Raw genomic sequence first — 22,344 nt, forward strand, 5'->3', positions numbered from 1 at the left:
TTGTTGGAAGTAATCCAATAAAATCAAGCTATTACTTCTTACCTCGTTTGTTTAAGGCCGCTGAAAGCTATGGCCATTCAGAATATTATAAAGTATAGCACTTATCAAAACGAACCGTGTTTCCTAGTAACGTGCGAATTGAAGTTAGGAATCAAATTGGCACTCTATTTCCAATCTCCAACAGCTTTTGTTTTTTATACCCTCCACCATAGGATGGGCGTTTACTAATTTCGTCATTCCGTTTGTAGCACCTCGAAATATTTGTCTAGGACTCCATAAAGTGTAAATATATTCTTGATCGTCATGACATTTTAAGCCGATCTAGCCATGTCCGTCCGTATGTCGAAAGCACACTAACTTTCGAAGAAGAAAAGCTAGTCGCTTGAAATTTTGCACAAATACTTCTTATTAGTGTAGATCGGTTGGGATTGTAAATGGCGTGGAGATTGATATAGCTGCCATATAAACCAATCAAGGGTCTTGATTTCTTGAGCTTCTATAGGGCACAATTCTTATCCGATTTGGCTGAAACTTTGCACATATTGATTTGGTATAAATCAGTCCAAACCCCTATATATCTGCCATATAAACCGATCTTGGGTCTTGACTTCTTGAGCTTCTAGAAGGCGCAATTCTTATCCAATTATGCTGACATTTTGCGTGAAGTATTTTGTTATGACTTCCAACAAATGTGCCAAATATGGTAGTGATCGGTCCATAACCTGATATAGTTGCCATATAAATCGATCTAGGGTCTTGACTTCTTGAGCCTCTAGAGGACGCAATTATTATTCGATTTGGCTGAAATTAGGTACAATGGCTTCTCCCATGACCTTCAACATACGTGTCAAATATGGTCTGAATGAATGAACCCATATAAACCGATCTTCCTATTATAGTTCTAAAGCCCCTAAAGAGCGCAATTTTTATTCGAATTGGCTGAAACTTTACACAATGACTTCTACTATGGTCTCCAACAATCAATTCAGTTATAATCCGACTCGGACCATAACTTGATACAGCTCAAATAACATAGCAATTCTGTTTTATTCTTTGTTTGCCTAAAAAGAGCTACCATGAAAAGAACTCGACAAATTCGATCCTTAGTACGCTTTTACTTGTTTAGATATAGCTTACGATGATTACGAACAAGATTTTCGTGTTTTTGAACGTGAGCATAAATTTTATAGTTGTTTTGTCAAATAGTTTTTGCAGTATTTTATGGTGAATATATATTTGAAATTTACAAATAGAACCTAAATCGAACGTTGTCAAAATTCCAAACTGTAATTTCTTTAAGAGAGAATTACTTTATCAGAACAAACCAGGGGTTTCTCATATAACATTTCAGAAACTCTTGGTATATCCACTGTTATGGTCTAGTGGAATAAGTGATGCTTTAAAGTTCGTACCACCCATGATTAGGTCGGAGCCTCAGAGCCTCTCTTAATTCTATATTAACTTTATTAGACATTGTTGCGTATGATTACTTTTAGATAAGTATGCCCACACATGCCATACGCCATACGCCACCTGGGTGAATCATTTTTGTACTCCCCGCCAGTGTTGCCGTTTTTGGTAGGTTTCTACAAAAATTTGTAGGTTTTTCAAAAACATATAAATTTTAAAAAGATTACTGAAAAAATCGCCGGGTATAACTCAAAATTTGTTCGCTTCTTGTTGTTTCTGTGTTTTCGTTAAAAGTGCAAAATCAAATCATGGGTATCGAGGTGCCTAATACTGTTACAAATTTCCTTGTCTCCAAATTTCAAATCCTTGGTTGCCAAAAATCCTTAATTGTAAGTGAATATCCCCAAAAAAATCCCAAAAAAAAAATTTTTTTTTAAATGATAATTCATTTCTTGGACAAAAATAAGTTTTACTGACGGCAAAACAACTAAGGATGTATAACCGGTTAATTGTGATTTGCACTATATAGTGCTGAAATAATTTCATTTCATTCATTTTATCGCTAGACGTAGGGGTCTCATTGTTAACCCAGAGAAGACTGAAATCCATTTGTTTGTAAAGCACGAAGGTGGGCTAATTTGACACACCACGTTTCCTCAATAAAACGATTTCGATATCTGACAAGGTCAAATACATAGGAGTGATCTTGGACAGGAAACCGAATTGGAAGTGTCACATTCAGAAGCGTGCCGAGAAGGCTCACAAATGTTGGGAACTATGTAGACGCGTGGAGCGATGAGGACCACGTCCAAAAGGGTAGTGGAGACTATTCTAGATATCCGACCCATATATATACACATTAAGTGTGAGGTAGCCAAGGCGATAGGAGAATGGATAGAGGATAAGAGCAGGTCAAACCATAGCTGTATAATCGAGGAGGAAGGAATGGAATAGACTTCCGGATCGGATATCTGAGATGACACTTGAAGTCGAGTGTGAGGCACTGCTGCTTGCGACACAGTCTTGGTTTGGCAGTACTCTGGTATTTCCACGTGGAAGTTCATGCTACACAGACCGATCGAAGCTAGAGGACAGAGTGTGTCTGGGGATCTAGATCGAGAGCCCACGGACTGAGATCTGTTTTCGAATGCCTGACCGTCGTAATACGGTCCCACAGGAGGAGATATGTACGAGCACGAAATGCGTGAAGTAATGTGGTGTTAACGCGAGGACGTCGAGTGTAAACATATTAATGGGCACTAAACTAGCCATCAGGGCAATTACAACCAGGAAGTAAGGTCACCAACAGTATTGGAGTGTAGGAAGGATATAAGCGCTTTCTCTGAGGATAGCATGATGTGCATAGTTTGGTTGCCGGGCCATAGCGAAGTAAGGGGGTATGAAAGAGCAGACGTTTCGGCAGTAAAAACCCGAGGACTGCTGTTAGTAAACTTGGTTAACCCGAAGCCTTTCGGGTCGACGCAGTGCGAGTAAAGGGCGTGGGCGACGAACGCTATGACAACGAACGATAGGACAATGAAAATCATATGCGGAGATCCGAATAATGAAAAGAAGAGGCTATTACCGAAAGAAAGAAGAATGAGGTCAAAGTTGAATGTCTTCTTTTGGCAAAAATATATTTAGTGGATTTTGTCTTCGTTCTTGCTGCGCTACAAAAGGAAAATACTCTTGAGAGCATTTTGTCAGCCTAGAAGACATAACTTTCTCAGTGATTCGCAGATGAGAAAGACGCATGTGTCCAGTTTGACAAATCCTACCGATGAGTTTGGTGTCGTGCCAAACGAAATCGCGATCTAGGAACCCAGTCAATGCTATTACAGCAACATTTTTTTCTCTTATAAAAAGTAACCAGTTTTTTTGTTTTTATATTTGTAATAGAAACGGAAAACCCTATGGTCTGCAGCCGGACAATATCCGATTGTATGAGTTACTTTTTTAGTAATTAGAGCGCACAGCAAGCCGATTATTTGCTAAGGTATATGTTCATTAGAACGTCTTATGCTATAAGGGAGAATTTTGTTTTCAAATAGAGCATTGTTACCAAAATTCGGGAGGATCGAAAGCTGTAGCTACTTCGGGCTTATAAGTTTAATCGGGCCATACATATATATGGGAACTATATCTAAATCTAAACTGATTTGAATGAAATTCAAAAGAGGGTGAGTAAAAGACCATTCCATACCAAATTTCGTGTAAATCGGTTAAAAATTGGAGCAACTACGGCCATTTAAGTGAATATCTGGCGATACATATATGGGATCAATGTAAAGGCTGATTTTTTTGAGGTTAGGATTTTCATGCATTAGTATTTGACAGATCACGTGGGATTTCAGACATGGTGTCAAAGAGAAAGATGCTCAGTATGCTTTGACATTTCATCATGAATAGACTTACTAACGAGCAACGCTTGCAAATCATTGAATTTTATTACCAAAATCAGTGTTCGGTTCGAAATGTGTTCAAATTTTGACAAATTTTGTTCAGCGATGAGGCTCATTTCTGGTTGAATGGCTACGTAAATAAGCAAAATTGCCGCATTTGGAGTGAAGAGCAACCAGAAGCCGTTCAAGAACTGCCCATGCATCCCGAAAAATGCACTGTTTGGTGTGGTTTGTACGCTGGTGGAATTATTGGACCGTATTTTTTCAAAGATGCTGTTGGACGCAACGTTACGGTGAATGAACACATTTCGAACCGAACACTGATTTTGGTAATAAAATTCAATGATTTGCAAGCGTTGCTCGTTAGTAAGTCTATTCATGATGAAATGTCATTTCGAACCGAACACTGATTTTGGTAATAAAATTCAATGATTTGCAAGCGTTGCTCGTTAGTAAGTCTATTCATGATGAAATGTCAAAGCATACTGAGCATCTTTCTCTTTGACACCATGTCTGAAATCCCACGTGATCTGTCAAATACTAATGCATGAAAATCCTAACCTCAAAAAAATCACCCTTTATCTAAATCTGAACCGATTTTCACCAAAATGCATACCATTTGCCTCCAGACTAAAAAAGTGATATGTAAAAAATTTCATGATGATTGGATAACAAATGCGACCTGTTCCTTGATTACAAAACACGGACAGGTGGTCGTCCTAGGAAGTGATTCTGAGTTGATCTGTGCATTAATAACTGCCAAAGTAGTGGTTTTAGGTGTAACTTGTTTTTAATTAACATTAAGAGCCATATAAATGTGTACTTTGTGCTCAAATAAAATTTTAAGACGTTAAATGAACTTTTTCCATTTTTGGACGCCGTTGCACAAAAATGCGCAAAACCTACTAAACCGATGTTCTTGAAATGTCTACAGATTATGTAGGTTGATCTGGAAGGAGCAAGAGGCTATATACATTTTTAATATCGGAAAGGGGGGGACCCTGCATCTTACTCCAAAAGCAACACCCACAAATAAAAGTAGGCCGATCGGGACAGTATGGGATTTAAATGAAATGTTTTTGGGAGTAAAGTGCAAATTTCATATTAAAAATTCGGTCCAAGTATCTACGAAGTCGTCCCCACACTAAGACCTCCATTTTAACAGCCATATTGGCCGATAATGGCAATATAGGACTCAATTGAAAGTTATTGGTGAGTAGAATACGAATATGGTATTAAAATTTATATCAAAGTATCTAGGGGCCGCCATTCCCCCAAAACCCCTTAAAACTCAAAGGTATTTATTTGAAAGAAAAACATGAAACTGATATCTATTTTCAGGATCAAGTGTTTGGTTGGCTGCCCCACCCCCAAAAGACCCCACAGCCGGACATATTTATCGATCTTGGCAATATGTGGCTCAAAAGAAGGGTATTTGGAAGTACAACACGGATTTGGTATCTAATATTGGTGCCAAGAGTCTAGGAGCCCGCCGCACCCCCATATTGCCATGTTCAGTAAGGTGTTTCTGGGGTGTGGGGGACAACCAGAAGGCGATAAAAAAATTTGTGTTCTACTCTCACAAATACCTTTAATTTGAACACCATGTTACGATTTCGGGACTGGTTTAGAGGGTTGGGCGGCCCCTCATTTCTTTGACCTCATTTTTATTATCATACTTCCGAAAACCTTTCATTTCAGTCCCTTATTGGCAGGATCGTCCAAAATGCCTTTTTGGGGCGGTAATAGGTTTGGGGCGGTTTTGAGCTTGGGCCAGCCCACTAGATACATGGATCCAATTTTAAATATAACATTCGTACTTTACTCTCGAATACCTTTCATTTGAGGTCCATACTGTCCCGATCGGTCTACTTTTGATTTTGGGCAGCGCTATTAGGGATAAGGGAGTTATAATTTTTTCCAAAATGTGAATGAATGGTAAAATTTCGCTTTCATTGTGTTGCTTGTGGTGTTTAAATGGCAATATAAAACAAGTAAAACGTGCTAAGTTCGTCCGGGTCGAATCTTATATACCCTCCACCATGGATCGCATATGTCGAGTTCTTTTCCCGGTATCTCTTTTAAGGCAAACCAAGGATAAAAGAAAAGAATTGCTTTGCTATTGGAGCTATTGGGTTGCCCAAAAAGTAATTTCGGATTTTTTAAAAGAAAGTAAATGCATTTTTAATAAAAATTGGAATGAACTTTAATCAAATATACTTTTTCTGTGAAAAAATTTGTCAACGCCGACTATATGAAAAATCCGCAATTACTTTTTGGGCAACCCAATATATCAAGTTAACCATAATTCGGACCATAGTAGAAGTCATTGTATAAAATTTTAGCCAAATCGAATAAGAATTGCGCCCTTCATATGATTCAGACCATATTTGACACGTATGTTGAAAATCATGGGAGAAGCCGTTGTACAAAATCGCCAAATCGGATAATAATTGCACCCTCTAGAGGCTCAAGAAATCAAGATTCCAGATCGGTTTATATGGCAGCTATACCAAAACATGAACCGTAATGACCCATTTACAATCCCAACCTACCTACACTAATAAGGAGTATCTGTGCTAAATTTCAAGCTGTTAGCTTCACTCCTTCGAAAGTTTGCGTGATCAAGAATATATATACTTTATAGGGTCTTAGACGAATATTTCGAAGAGTTACAAACAGAATGACGAAATTACTATACCCCCATCCTATGGTGGAGGGTATCAAAAAACACGTGGTAATGCTTAGTATGCACCCGCTGAAACATGTGTTGGGTTTGACAGCTTACAGCTGTTCTACTAGACCAAATCAATCAATGTAGAATCGATCGAAGTTGAAAATTGAGCTTTGTGGCGATGATCGGTCACTTGGCACATAGTGAGGCAGTATGCTGGTTTGAAAAAGCAAACTTTTTGCTATGACAGCAGAACTACTGCTGTAATAATAGCAAAATTAACTACTTACAGCCAGCAGGCAGTGTCTTTTTTCTATGGGTGTAGTTAAGAATCTATTTAAGCACAAAAAGCAGACCTTTGATTAGAAATTCTCTATTTTAAGGCAAAAAAATTATTTCCAGTCAGGCCTTCTCTATTAAGGCCTAGACAATTTCTTCACTTTGCATATGCATATTCATTAAATATGATTGTGTAAAGTGTGTGAATATTTTTAGCTTCCATTTGTCTGTTAAGCTTTTTGGTATGTTCTCTGAGGCGATTTTTTTGGAGAAATAGTACAGGTCATTGTCTTATTTTTAGTAAAATAAATATAAACAATATGTATGGTGTGAGTGCGAATAGTTATTTATGTATGTAGTTTTCTATGGCAAAGCTAATGAAGAAAATAATTTTCTGAGATTTTCCTCAATTTCATTTCCTTTCGTTGACAGATGCTTACAACCATTGTGTCGATGGAAAACAGCCAACATTGCAACGTTCTTCAACAAATGAGATATTTCTCAAAGGTCTCTTACTAAGCAATCCATCAACGCCGAATAAGGAACTATTGGTAAGTACGAGTATTACGCCATTATATATTGATATGAAAATTTCATAAGTATGATGCGAACATTTTGGCACAAAACTGGAAAAATAATGCAAAATTGCAAATTTTTCTCATGAACATTCCACTAAGGAGCAAGGGCATAAAATCATGACCTGGCTTAAAAATGTGGGCATAGGAGAAATTTGGTTTACCGTAGTATGATGTGAAGATGTTATGGCCACAAGGGTCCAGGGGTTAACATGTCAGTCGAGGACTCATAGACAGAAAAATAAGTTATTAGCAAACAGGGAATTTTTCAGCTAGACAAGAATCCAACAAAAATTAAAACTAAAAACAAAATCCTAAAACAAGTAAGAGCGTGCTAAGTTCGGCCGGGCCGAATCTTATATACCCTCCAACATGGATCGCATTTGTCAAGTTCTTTGCGCGTTATTTTTTTTTTTTTGCAAATAAAGAATAATGAATAAGAACTGTTATGCTATTGGAGCCATATCAAGTTATAGTCCGATTCAGACCATAAATGAAATATCAAGTTATAGTCCGATTAAGACCATAAATGAAATGAACATTTTAGAAGTCATTGAGCAATATTTCAGTCCATTCGGATAAGAATTGGGGCTCAAGAAGTAAAATCGGGAGATGGGTTTATAGTAGAGCTGTATCAAGCTATTGATCGATTCAGACCATATTGGACACGTATGTTGAAAGTCATGAGAGGAGCCATTGTACGAAATATCTGCCAAATCGGATGAGAATTGCGCCCTCTAGAGACTCGAGAAGTCAAGATCCCAGATCGGTTTACAGGGCAGATATATCAGGTTATCTACCGATTTGCGTCATACTTAGCACAGTTATTGGAAGTCACAATAAAACACCTCGTGCAAAATGTCGTCCAAATCGGATGAGAATTGCGCACTCCAGTGGCTCAAGAAGTCAAGATCCAAGATCGGTTTATATGGCACCTATACCAGATTATGAAACGATTGAATCATACTTAGCACATTTGTTGGAAGTGATGCCAAAACACAACGTGCAACATTATAGCCAAATCTGATAAGAATTGCGCCCTCTAAAAGCTGAATAAGTCAAGACTATGTTCCGATTTAAACCATACTTAGCACAGTTGTTGGAAGTGATACGAAAACATTACGTGCAAAATTTCAGTCAAATCGGACAAGAAGTCAAGACCCAAGATCGGTTTATATGGCAGCTATATCAAAACATGGACCGATTTGACCCATTTACAATCCCAACCGACCTACACTTATAAAAAGTATTTGTGCAAAATTTCAAGCTCCCAGCTTTACTCCTTCGAAAGTTATCGTGCTTTCGACTCACAGACGGAAATGGTGAGATCGACTTAAAATGACATGATGGTCAAGAATATATATACTTGATGGGATATGAGACGCATATTTCGATGTGTTATCCTATGGTGGGGGTATAACAAGTGACTAATGGTATTTATCTCTGAGTTGGATTTTGAGAATAGTACCTAAAAGAAAAATATTCAACATCATTGAAAGTAAAAGGAAGGAAGACATTTTTGGTTCAACAGTCGGAGAGTTTAGCCTCCACGAGATAACGTCCAGTAATCGGTTGAGGCTGATAGATTTCGCCGCGGCAAAAAACATGGTAGTTAGTAGCACCAGATTTCAACATAAAAATATTTACAAAGTCACATGGCTGTCACCCGATCAAAACACGAGAAAGCAAATTGATCACGTTGTGATAGATGGAAGGCATTCATGTAGCGAAGAATAATACTGGCAAACAGATGCTACTTTGGACTAAGAAAGCAGATAAGAAAGAAGGCCAAATCTCGACAGACGAAGATTACACTATACAAGACACTGATACTACCCGTGCTGTTATATGGTTCTGAAGCATGGGTACTTGCGAAAGCAGATGAGGCAGTGCTTGGAGTATTTGAGAGAAAGATCCTTCGTAAAATATATGCACCAGTTTGCGTTAATGGAGAATATAGGCGGCGTATGAACCACGACCTATATGAGCTGTATGACGACGATAGCATAGTTACACTTATCAAAATACAACGGCTGTGTTGTCTTGGTCATGTTGTCAGAATGACTAAAGAAGCTCCAAACCGGGAAGACCAAAAGCCCGATGGAAAGATCAAATGGTGGGAGACACCTCGAAACTTGGTGTCAGAGATTTTAGAATGAGCGCAGAAGATCGAGGCGCTTGGAGCGCCATTCTACGTTCGGCTAGTGGAACAAATATTCTTTCATAGCCAATTAAAGTATAGTAAGTATATGGTAAGAGAAGGCTAGTCTTCTTCTTATTGGATTGGGTTTTGAATTCGGCAACGTTCATCATCGTATAGACATAATAAGACAGATGTAAGACTTGTTTTACTGATACAAGAGAACATAATAGGAGAGAGTAAGGGAATATTAGAACGACAAAATAGTTGAATGTTTTGTCCACACCCGAGTAAAGAAAAGTTGATATGGTCAGATCCAATTATATCTGGCATCAGATATAATTAGATCCGAAAAATGGTTATATTAGATCTAGTTGGATACAATCTGATACAATTTGATATAATTAGATACAATTGTATCTCGAATTTGTCTGAGATATAAACAGATCCAATTATATATTATTATATCATCTAATTGGATCTTAGATCTTAAATTAAAAAAATGCTGTTGCTGTTTGTTTATTATTTTTTACATTTAAATGTAGTTTTTTGATTAAACTCTTATTTTTTACCATTTTTCCATATTTGTGCTACCTTTACTTTTGGTTGCCAGTGGTGTTGGAACACAGGTCCTCGCTTTAGCTAGTCAGATGCGCTACCAACTTAGCCAACCACTTGTTTATAATGTGCACGGCTTAAGGTTAACAAATACAATTGTCTATTTTTACAACTAACAGCATCGTCGACAATTCTTATTTTATGCCTACTCTTGGAAAGTAGTTATGAATTTGAGCTTACTCTTACTCTCTGTGTTGCACTCACACCCAATATTGTTCATGTGTGGAGTATTGAGCCCATAAAAGTAACATTTTGTATCCGATTTCGATGAAATTTGGAACAGTGAGTTTTGGTAGACCCCCACACCTTTCTATTGAATGTGGTCCAGATCGGATCATATTTGGATATAGCTGCCATATAGACCGATCTACCGAAATAGAGCATTGAGCTCATAAAGTAGCATTTTTCATCCGATATCGATGAAATTTGAAACAGTGAGTTTTTGTAGACCTCTTCACTCCTTTGCCGAATGTGGTCCAGGTTGGAATATATTTGGATATAGCTGCCATAAAGAACGATCCTCCGAAATAGAGTATTGAGTCCATAAAAGGAAAATTTTTCACCCGATTTCGATTAAATTTTAAACAATGAGTGAAACGTCAGGCACTGGGCAACATCAGAAATGTGCGGCCGATTTTCATACTTGAATCAAGAATTTTGAACTTTTCTTCTCTTTTTTTTGAGTGTACTTGATTTAATCCGACCCAATGGTTTTTTCTAACCAACAAGCTCTTGATTTAAGTAATCTCCAGTTTGAATCAAGTACACTCCAGCTTAATTTTGGTACGTTTTAGTTTCTTTCAAGCAACATACATACTTGAAGATAATCTGACCATACTTGAATTAAGCCGATCAGTACTAGATTTGATCCCATATAAAGTTAAATTCTCTGCCATTTACACTTGATTTATGCCTCCTTGATACTTCATTCAAGCTTATGATAGGCTTGATTTAAGTATCATTAGTAATTGATTTATTCCCCCAAACCCCAGAAGAAATTCGGAATAAAGCATAAATTTGTAACAATAGTTTTAATTATAAGAAATTATATCTACAAGTACAATTTAATAATAAAAATGTCTGATTCGAATATAAATAGGAAAAAAAGTAGGATAATTTGAAAAAAAAATTTAAAAATTTGAAAAAAAAATGAAAAAAATGGGTGAAAATTAAATAAGAATTTAAAAAACATGGAAGAAAAAATAGGATAATTACAATAATTAGAAAAAAAGAAAAATACAAGGAGAAGAAACCTGTGAAAAAGAGAAAAAAAAATGTAAAGCTAAAAAAATGGGAGAACGAATTAGAAAACAGAATCAATTTAAAATAAAGAAACTTGCAAAAGAAAGACGTTTTCATCAGCGCTTAAAATAAGAAAATATATTTTGTGATTTTTCTTAGATTGTCTAGCTCGAGATCATATTTAATGTTTTCTATTCAAAGCATAGCAAAAAAACTTAAAAAAATAAAAGTTGGGCAAGTGTGCGTTTTTTTTCAAAACACTTTGACTGGCATAGTGGATCATAATTTCTGATAGAGCCATGTATCTTCTTCTGACTCTTTTCAACCAAACAATTTTTTTCTTTCAAGGCGTTCTATGTGGCTTTGGTCAGCATGTGCCAAAACGGTGAAAGCAAGGATTTTTTTATAACAACACTTTATAGAACATAACACCTATTTCACATAACACTTTTTACCATTTGTCTCGACCGGCCTACTAAAAGAATTCGGCAAACATGCCAAAATCAAACACCAAATTGAAAAACAGACATACACACATTGACAATAAAATGTACACGAGAATATATCAACTCAAAACTGGTTTATAATGATGAGAAACAATCAAGGGGTAGCATTTAGTTTTCGGTCTCAAAAAAAATTGAATTCCTATATTCCGATGTCCGATTAAGCTTAAATTGGCTGTTTTTAAGTGCTGATAAGCTTAAAAGCCATTTGTTTGAACAAACGTCCATAATGGTAAAACAAGTAAGAGTGCGATAAGTTCGGCGGGGCCGAAACTTATATGCCATACACCATCGACCGCATTCGCGAGTTCTTTGCCCGGTATCTCTTTTTAGGCAAAAAAAAGAATAATGGATAAGAATTGTTATGCTATTAGAGCTATATCAAGTTATAGTCCTATTCGGACCATAAATAAAGTGAAGGTTGAAGACCATAGTAGAATTCATTGTGCGAAAATTCAGCCAAATTGAATAAGAATTGTGCTCTATAGAGAGATCGGTTTATATGGGAACTGTATGTTGATCGATTCAGACCATATGGAAGAAGCCGTTGTAAAAAATGTCAACCAACTCGGATATGAATTGCGCCCTCTAGAAGTCAAGATCCCAGATCAGTTTATATGGCAGCTATATCAGGTTATGAACCGATATGAACCTTATTTGACACAGTTGTTGAAAGTAAAAATGAAATACGTCATGCAAAATTTCAGCCAAATCGGATAGGAATTGCGCCCTCTAAATTGAATTGTATATTTGAATTGTATTTGAATTTTCAAGAACAAATTTAAGCTTAAAATAAGAATTTTAAGTTTAATTTTAGTAGGACTTTTTTTTTGTGTCATATCTTCATGTACAAGTAATTCAAAGAGTAATTTAGGCCTCTCTTAAAAGTAAATATTGTAGTTGCTACATTTTGCGTTGGGTAACCAGATTATTTAGTACTGACAGTTTTTCTTGTTATTTAGCGACTGCCTTAAGGGAGTGAAGATAAAGTCTTCTAGTTAAAGCCTGGTTGTTGTCTTTGCTTAAAAAGGTGTATAAATTGTACTACAGAAGTCTGCAGATGAAGCCACCAGTTCAATTACAAATCTCTCCAAATCTTTTTCGTTTTCGTTTATCCTACGATTAATTAATGTTAATTATTTGGCTGCTATAAACCATTTCATCTATTAGCCAAACTCAAAATATATTCTGCTTTAAAGGAGTGAAGATAAAGTTTTCTAGTTAAAGCCTGGTTGTTGTCTTTGCTTAAACAAGTGTATAAATTGTACTACAGAAGTCTGCAGATGAAGCCCCCAGTTCAATTACAAATCTCTCCAAATCTTTTTCGTTTTCGTTTATCCTACGATAAATTAATGTTAATTATTTGGCTGCTATAAACCATTTCATCTATTAGCCAAACTCAAAATATATTCTGCGTTTCATGTTTAATTAAAGAAGCTGCTAGTTTCTATATGTCTTTCTGCACTTGATCTTGCCATCGAAGTTTTGAGTTCCCCTTCTGCGTGCTCTCTCAAATTCATATTCAAATGGGTTTTAAGCTGGGGCATATTCATTCATTCCGTCAAAATGGCCTAACCAATGTAATCGTTGTATTTGAAATGTTGAACTTTGTAAACGTCGTCATACAGTTCGTAGTTCTAAGGTCGCTGATATTTTGTGTGTCATGTCTATTAAAACCTTTATATCATATAATATTATAATACAGCAGAATATTAAAAAGATATTGAACGGTTCGGAGAGGTGGTTTCCTATCTTAACTAGGCAAAATGTCAGCTAGCGGCATCCTCCATATCAATCTAGAGGGGACAGCAAACTCAGACATAACTTAATATACCTTTGTATGTATGGGCCTATTAAAAGGCTTTGGAGTCGATTAAAAGATGATAAGTATCGATTAGTTGTGTCTCGTTCTTTGGCAGTATTTGGCATAGTGTGAATTTTTAGTCAATGCTGGATTTACCACGTTTAAAGCTGGATTCGCAAGACCCAATTATCTCTTTGACTTTGCATTTTAATCCCTCACAATCAAGTTTGCAAATACTGTGTTGTGTTCTACTAGCCAGATTGCCTAGATCAGAGTATGGCATCCGGTCTTAAATATTTCAGAGGGTAACTCATCGGTTTCAACAGCCTTGCTGTTCTTCCGCCAGGTTACTGCTACACTGACCTCAACTATATTTCCATCAGAGATTGTTTCGGGGCTATCCTTGTCGCCACTATTGCTAGATATCAGCAGTTAAGGAAGTGTTGTTTTCATATCTTAAGCACATTATCTGTATCTGTTACAAGATTTCCTTCTTTGCCTAAGTTGGAGGATGTGCCTGTATCCCTTCCTTCTGGCTACTGATTTTAATATCATGATCGAGGTAGAGGTCGTATGTTCCCTCTAGGCCCATGCGATCGAGGTATGGGCACATATGAGACAGATGTAGAAGAATGTGGCTTTATGCGAATTTTGGCTAGACTCTCATTTACCAAAGCAAAATCTTGTTTACACTGCTCATTAACTCCCGATTTAAGATACTCGTCAGTTGATTTTATAAAGGGAAAACAGATGATCGCGCCATTAAATCCGAATTTAAAGGGCAGTGTAAACGGGGTTCAAATCTGGAGATAAAGTGTTTTATCATCACAGTTGTAATACAAGCCTCCTTAAAGTGATGTTGTAATGCCTTTCCCAATCCATCCCACTTGTTTTAAGACGGTAATATCGGCTTTGTACTTTTTGTGTTATGCATCCGCTAGTGCGTATTCTGCATTGGGAGAATACCGTCAATTGAGTTGCGATTTTTTTCCCTACTATTCTTTTCAGAAGTCAAAAGAATTACTTGAAGAGCTTTCAGCAATAATGTGTGCAAATTTTTGAGTACTGGAACTGACATTATTCTTCTCTTTATTTGTACATCTCACTTAAATTTTCATTAACCTATATATTTTTTAGACACTTTTGTTTTGATAGGCCTCTCGCTGCGTCACATTGACATTGCGTGTTTGTGTTGTTGTCGATTTATTTTACTACCGTTTGCCATGTGTTTATACTGAACGCTTGGGTTTTTTTTATTGTTTACGAATGGATTTAGAAAGAGAATGCGAAATTTGATTGCGATAAAGTTTATAAATTTCCCAGGGGTAAAATGTTGACATTACCGTCGACAATCTGCAGAGATTTGCAAAATGACAATTCAGATAAATAGTTGGGTATGGAAAGGGAGAATGGATGACAACAGAGATTTAGATAAGAAGTATTCTCATATGGGAAATTAGCTTTGAGTCCATGGAAAATGGCGAAACTGATGTCAGTTGAACATCTACTTCACTCCAATAGAAAACTTTATATGAATCAATGCTAAACTCCTCATCTAGAGAAATATTTGGTTAGAATTTCAATATAATAACAAAGAGATGGTATTGGTGAACGAGGGGATTATGGCTGTGGAAAAATTAACTTAGTCGTTTCAATCTGATTCATGAGCTGTACTGACACTTTTCATTTAAACTTACATATGATATGATCAACTTTGTTGTTGGGTTCATGGATTTACATATTTCTTCCTTTAATGAGATGGGACTGAATTAAGTATGCTTTTGCAGTACCTGTTATCAGTGTGAGAATTGATTCTGAAATGGAACTATCATAGTCGAATTCTTATCAAAGTCTAAGAAATGTAGCTCTTCATTGCATTACATTAATTATTCCTAAGGCCAGAAGGTTGACTACTAGTTCCTACGATTTTATGAACCCATTCGCTTTAGAAAGAATAACAACTTTCGAATATTCGCATACCTAACTTCAGACAAGTCTTCAAAGAATTAAAACTTGCAGTGTGGGACACGCCCACAAAGCAGACATACTATATAGTTTTTTCTTCCTCTACTATTTCGAAGAAGTGGATAACATATTTGGCACAGTTGGTGGAAGTCATAGCAAAACACGTTATGCAAAATTTCAGCCAAATTGGATAAGAATTGCGCCCTCTAGTAGCTGAAGAAGTCAAGATCCAAAATCAGTTTATATGGCAGCTATATCAAAACATGGGCCGATATAGCCCATTTACAATTCCCACTCACTTACACAAATAAGAAGTATTTGTGCCAAATTTCAAGCGCCTAGCTTTTCTCCTACGAAAACCGATCTTCCGATTTGACGTCTTGAGTCTTTAGAAGGAGTAATTTAATTCCGAATAAGCTGAAATATTGCACAAGGTCATCTGTTATGACTCTCACCATAAAATTAGGTTAAAGTTGGTCAATAATCTGATATAGCTCCCATATAAACCGATCTCGGGATTGGCCTTCTTGAGTCCTTAGAGGGCGCAATTTTTAACCGATTTGTGCGAGGACTTCTGCTTCTCTCCCAATGCTCGTGTCGAATATAGTTCAAATCGGTTAATAAACTGATATATCTTTTGTAATAACACCTCTCACAAATTGGCTTCATGAGCCCCTGTTTAAACTGTTTAAAATATGCTGTTTCCACTAAATTGGTTGGTGGTGTTTATCCCCCTAACTTATGCTGGCAACATTTGTGAGGTATCGCTTTACAGGACACAATATTTTAAGAATCCTTAAAGATCAAATGATAAATCTTGAATAAATTGTCCAAAAACATGCAGCAGAAACTTTAATTCAATAAACTTCTCTTCTAAGTGGTCGACATGAACCAACTTAGGGGAGTGGTATTGAAAGCAATTAAGAACTTTGTAAGTAGCATGGAATTCCTAAATAAAAATTTTCTTTTTAGAGGTTACTTTATAGTTTTAAGAGCGCACAACAAGCCGATTACTGGCTTATGTGTATGTCCATAGTGGCATAAAATTGCAAATTTTGCCCATGAACAAATTTTGCCGCAGTGCGACACCTCTTTAGTGAGAAGTTTGGATGACATAGTACATCACAAATGTTGCCAGCATTAGGAGGGAAAACCACCGCTGAAAATTTTTTCTGATGGTCTCGCCAGGATTCGACCCCCCCGGGCGTTCAGCGTCATAGGCGGACATGCTAACCTCTGCGCTACGGTGGGAAAGCACACACGGGTATGAGAGAAGAATCCCCGTTTTCCTTAATGGACTGTTCATGTGCAAATTTGCATTTGGTTAATGTGATGCCAACTTAAGACTAGTCATTGAAGATTTAGTCTCCCTGTGAAAATCACAGCCTTTAGAGAAAAGCAAAAATTGACGCAAAAAAGGAAAATATTACATAAATTAACATTTATTTCAAAAACAAGTAAAAAGGCATTAATATCGTCTTGGCCGAACTTTGGACACCCACCACCTCGGGTATATATATAAACCACTTTTCGATATAATCCGGCGAAATATGCATTATTTGTGCACCCATAGCAGCTATATCTATATATGGTCCGATTTGGGCCAAATTTGGCACGGACATTAAGTGGTCTAATAAATGCAAGTCACGTTTCAATATTGGTCTTTTTGGCAGCTTTATCCAAATATAGACCGATCTGAAAGTCATAAGACATGGATGTCGATAAGCTTAACACAAGTCACCGTGTCAAATTTCAGCGAAATCGGATAATAAATGCATCTTTTATGGGGCCAAAACCTTAAATCGAGAGATTGGGCTATATGGCAGCTATTGGGTTGCCCAAAAAGTAATTGCAGATTTTTCGGTCGGCCAAATGAAGTTGATTATGACCAAATCGAAGCATTAATCGAATTGGATCGTCATGTAACTGAGCGTGAGATAGGAGAGAAGTTAAATATACCAAAATCAACCGTTCATTATCACATAAAAAGTCTTGGACTGGTGAAAAAGCTTGATATTTGGGTACCACATGTATTAACAGAATCAACGCTTGTGATATGCACCTTAAACGCAATGAATTCGATCCGTTTTTAAAACGAATCATAACTGGAGATGAAAAATGGATTGTTTACAACAACGTTAGTCGAAAACGATCATGGTCCAAGCATGGTGAACCAGCTCAAACCACTTCAAAGGCTGATATCCACCAAAAGAAGGTTATGCTGTCTGTTTGGTGGGATTGGAAGAGTGTGGTATATTTTGAGCTGCTTCCAAGGAACCAAACGATTAATTCGGATGTTTACTGTCAACAATTGGACAAATTGAATACAGCCATCAAGGAGAAGCGACCAGAATTGGTCAATCGTAAAGGTGTTATATTCCACCAGGACAACGCTAGACCGCACACATCTTTGGTCACTCGCCAAAAATTGAGTGAGCTTGGCTGGGAACTTTTGATGCATCCACCATATAGCCCTGACCTTGCACCATCAGACTACCATTTATTTCGATCTTTGCAGAACCCCTTAAATGGTAAAACTTTCGGCAATGATGAGGCTATAAAATCGCACTTGGTTCAGTTTTTTGCAGATAAAGGCCAGAAGTTCTATGAGCGTGGAATACTAAATTTGCCAGGAAGATGGCAAAAGGTTATCGAACAAAATGGCAATTATATATTTGATTAAAGTTCATTCTAAGCTTTTAAAAAATCCGCAATTACTTTTTGGGCAACCAATATATTCAAATCGGGTCCGATCTGGGCCATCTTAAAGAAGGATATCGAGGGGCCTTACATTACTCACTGTTTTAAATTTCAGCGAAATCGGACAAAAAAATTTGGTCCAAATTGAAAAAAGATCTCGAAGGGCCTATGGCAGCTATTTCCAAATCTGAACCGATCTGGGCAAAATTAAAAAAATTATATCGAAGGGCCTAACACAACTCACTGTCCCAAATTTCAGCGACGCCTTTTATGGGCCCAAGACCTTAAATCGAGTGATCGATCTATATGGCAGCTATATCCAAATCTGAACCGATCTCGGGCAAATTAAAAAAAAATATGTCGAAGGGCCCAACGTAATTCCATGTACCGAATTTCATCAAAATCGCAAAGGCCATATTAAGCACGGGTATCGAAGAGCCTAACACAGTGCACTCTGCCAAATTTCAGCGAAATCGGGTAATAAACGCTGCTTTTATGAGCCCAAGAACTTAAATCGTGAAAACGGTATATATGACAGCTATATCCAAATATAGCTTGATTTTGACCATACTCGATAGGAATGTCGAGGGTCATAACATAATCCATTGTGCCAAATATCAGCGAAATCAGTTAATAAATTCCCCGTTAATGGGGGGCCTAAAACCTGAACTCGGGAGATCGGTACATATAGCAGATCTATCCATATCTGAACCGATCAGGGCCATATTGAACAGGGATGTTGAGGGGCTTAACACCACTTGCTCTATAAAATTCAGCAAAATCGGACAATAAATGCGCATATTTTGGGTCCAAATTCAATCGAGAGATCAAACCGGGACGTTTTAAAATAGATGTTAAGGACCCTAACACAACTCGTTGTACCAAATTGCAGTGAAATCGGAAAATAAATGAGGCTTTCATGGGCCTAAGACTCTAAATCGGCAGATCAGTCTATATGGGGACTATATCAAGATATAGTCCAATATAGCCCATCTTCGAACTTAACCTCTCTATGGACAAAACAAGTATCTGTGCATAGCTTCAGCTTAATATCTTTATTGTTAAAGACTGTAGCGTGATTTCAACAGACAGACGGATGGACCTGGCTAGATTGTCTTAGATTTTTACGATGGTCAAGAATATATATACTAACAGGGTCGGAAATGGATATTTCAATGTGTTGCAAACGGAATGACAAAATGAATAACGCCCATCCTTCGGTGGTGGCTAAAAAGATTAAAGATGGCTCGTAGAAGCTGCTGTGGCTTAATTATTTTGGATTATTTCCCTCAAAAAATTTAACGATTATATCCACTGATTGTTTTTGGAACTTCTGAAACAGCAATAGTCGAGTGTGACATATGGTGTAAATGAACTTGCTCATATAACCTAACGCCACTGTCATAAAATAGTTCTGCAGACAGACCATCGGCTTTGCCTACCTTGTAATTTTTCAGCCGGGTTACTGCTTACTTGAGATCATTAACATACTTCATCCCTTGGAGTTTAGGTTGTAATGAGATAATACATTGCTTATCCTTTTCTAATGTTAGCTTCACCTGACCTACAGCTTCTGTCGAACATGTCACGGAACATATACTACTTAAAAACCTTTCTAACTGTGTCAGTTACCATAACTAATATATGTATATTCTATATTTTTATATTTCTTTTCCCGGTACAAGTCACGCAATATATAAGAGATATAATAAATAATCCTTACGTTTCATGTGTTCATAATGTGTACTTAGGCGATTTAGTTTGTTAATGTAAGAGAAAATAGCACAGTAAAGCTTCACATGACTGATTAAACTTCTAACCAGTCCAGAACATGACCAGCAATTCGGTATACATTTTTTTGTGGAAAAATTAGATTTTATTTGTTAAGCGGCCTATACATATGAATATTATTATCCTGCAGTGCTTATGTAAATGAAGTTTTTTTTTCGTTAGTGGTTGCAGGCGTTTTCACTTAACATTATTATACCCTCCACCATAGGATGGGGGGTATACTAATTTCGTCATTCTGCTTGTAACTACTCGAAATATTCATCTGAGACCCCACAAAGTCTATATATTCTTGATCCTCAGGACATTATATGTCGATCTGGCCATGTCCGTCAGTCTGACTGTCTAAAGCACGCTAACTTCCGAAGGAGAAAAGCTATCCGCTTGAAATTTTGCAATAATACTTCTTATTAGTGTAGGTCGGTTGGTAAATGGGCCATATCGGTCCATAACTTGATATAGCTGCCATATAAACCGATCTTGGGTCTTGACTTCTTGAGCCTCTAGAGTGCGCAATTCTTATCCGATTGGAATGAAATTTTGCACGTAGCATTTTGTTATGACATCCAACAACTGTTCCCAGTATGGTTAAAATCGGTTTATAACCTGATATAGCTGCCATATAAACCGATCTGGGATATTGATTTCTTGAGCCTCTAGAGGTCGCAATTATTATCCGATTTGCCTGAAATTTTGTACGACAGATACTCTCATGACCATCAACATACGTGTTTATTATAGTCTGAATCGGTTTATAGCCCGATACAGCTCCCATATAAATCGATCTCTCTATTTTACTTTTGAGCCCCCAAAGGGTGCAATTCTTATTCGAATTGGCTGACATTTTACACAGGTCTCCAACATATAATTTAATTGTGGTCCAAACCGGACCATATTTTGATATCGCTCTAATAGCAGAGCAAATCTTTTCTTATATGCTTTTTTTGCCTAAGAAGAGATGCCGGGAAAAGAACTCGACAAATGCGATCCATGGTGGAGGGTATATAAGATTCGGCCCGGCCGAATTATTTTCTACTCAATTTTGTAATTTGAGCCATGGGGTCCTTTATAAAATTACAATAGAATCTAGAATAGCAAGTAAAAAGGCGTTAAGTTCGGCCGGGTCGAACTTTGGATACCTACCACCTCGGGTATATATGTGAACCACCTTTCGTCATAATCTGGTGAAAAATGCACAGCAGCTTTATCGAAATATGGTCCGATTTGAACCAAATTTGGCACGGATATTGAGTGGTCTATTCATTGTTCAATTTTGTAGAACCCAATATTGGTCTTTTTGGTAACCATACCCAAATATTGACCGATCTGAACCATATACGACAAGGATGTCGAAAAGCCTAACATAACTCATTGTCCCAAATGTCGGCGAAATCGGAAAATAAATGTGCCTTTTATGGGGCCAAAACCTTAAATCGAGAGAGCGGTCTATATGGCAGCTTTATCCAAATCTGGACCGATCTAGACCAAATTTCAAAATGTTGTCGAAGAACCTTGCACAACTCACTATCCCAAATTTTGGCGAAATCGGACAATAAATGCGTTTTTATGGGCCCAAAACCTTATATCGAGAGATCGGTCTATATGGCAGCTGTGTCAAAATCTGGACCGATCTGAGCCAAATTAAAGAAGAATGTTGAAGGGCCTAACACAACTCACTGTCCCAAATTTTGGCAAAATCGGACAATAAATGCGCCATCTATGGGTCCAAGACCTTAAATCGAGAGATCGGTCTATATGGCAGCTATATCCAAATCTGAACCGATCTAACAAAACTCACTGTCCCAAATTTCGGCGACTTCGGAAAATAAATGCGCCTTTTATGGGCCCAAAACCTTTAAGCGAGAGATCGGTCTATATGGCAGTTATATCCAAATCTGGACCGATCTGGGCCAAATTAAAAAATGATGCTGACTGGCCTAACACAACTCTATGTTCTAAATTTCAGCAAAATCGAATAATAAATGTGACTTTTATGGCCCAAAGACCCTAAATTGGTGGATCGGTCTATATGGGGGCTAGAACAAGATATAGTCCGATATAGCCCATCTTCGCACTTAACCTGCTTATGGATAACAAAAAGAATCTGTGCAAAGTTTCAGCTCAATATTTCTATTTCTAAAGACTGTAGCGTGATTTTAACAGACAGACGGACGGACATGGCTAGATCGTCTTAGATTTTTACGTTAGTCAAGAATATTTATAGTTCATAGGGTCGGAAATGGA

The 22,344-nt window shown here is 37.2% G+C and overlaps 1 protein-coding gene across 2 annotated transcripts in view; it reads left to right on the forward strand.

Annotated features, from left to right (window-relative positions):
- The window catches only part of LOC106092244 (protein PALS2), an 85,975-nt gene that overhangs the window by 2,935 nt on the left and 60,696 nt on the right, over positions 1 to 22,344 (forward strand). For both annotated transcript variants that reach the window (XM_013259035.2, XM_013259034.2), the window contains exon 2: positions 7,198 to 7,316. In XM_013259035.2, the coding sequence (XP_013114489.1) occupies positions 7,198 to 7,316 (119 nt within the window). The remainder of the gene's footprint in view (positions 1 to 7,197; positions 7,317 to 22,344) is intronic.

This window comes from Stomoxys calcitrans, chromosome 3, assembly GCF_963082655.1.
Source record: "Stomoxys calcitrans chromosome 3, idStoCalc2.1, whole genome shotgun sequence".
NCBI classification, from domain to species: Eukaryota; Metazoa; Arthropoda; class Insecta; order Diptera; family Muscidae; genus Stomoxys; species Stomoxys calcitrans.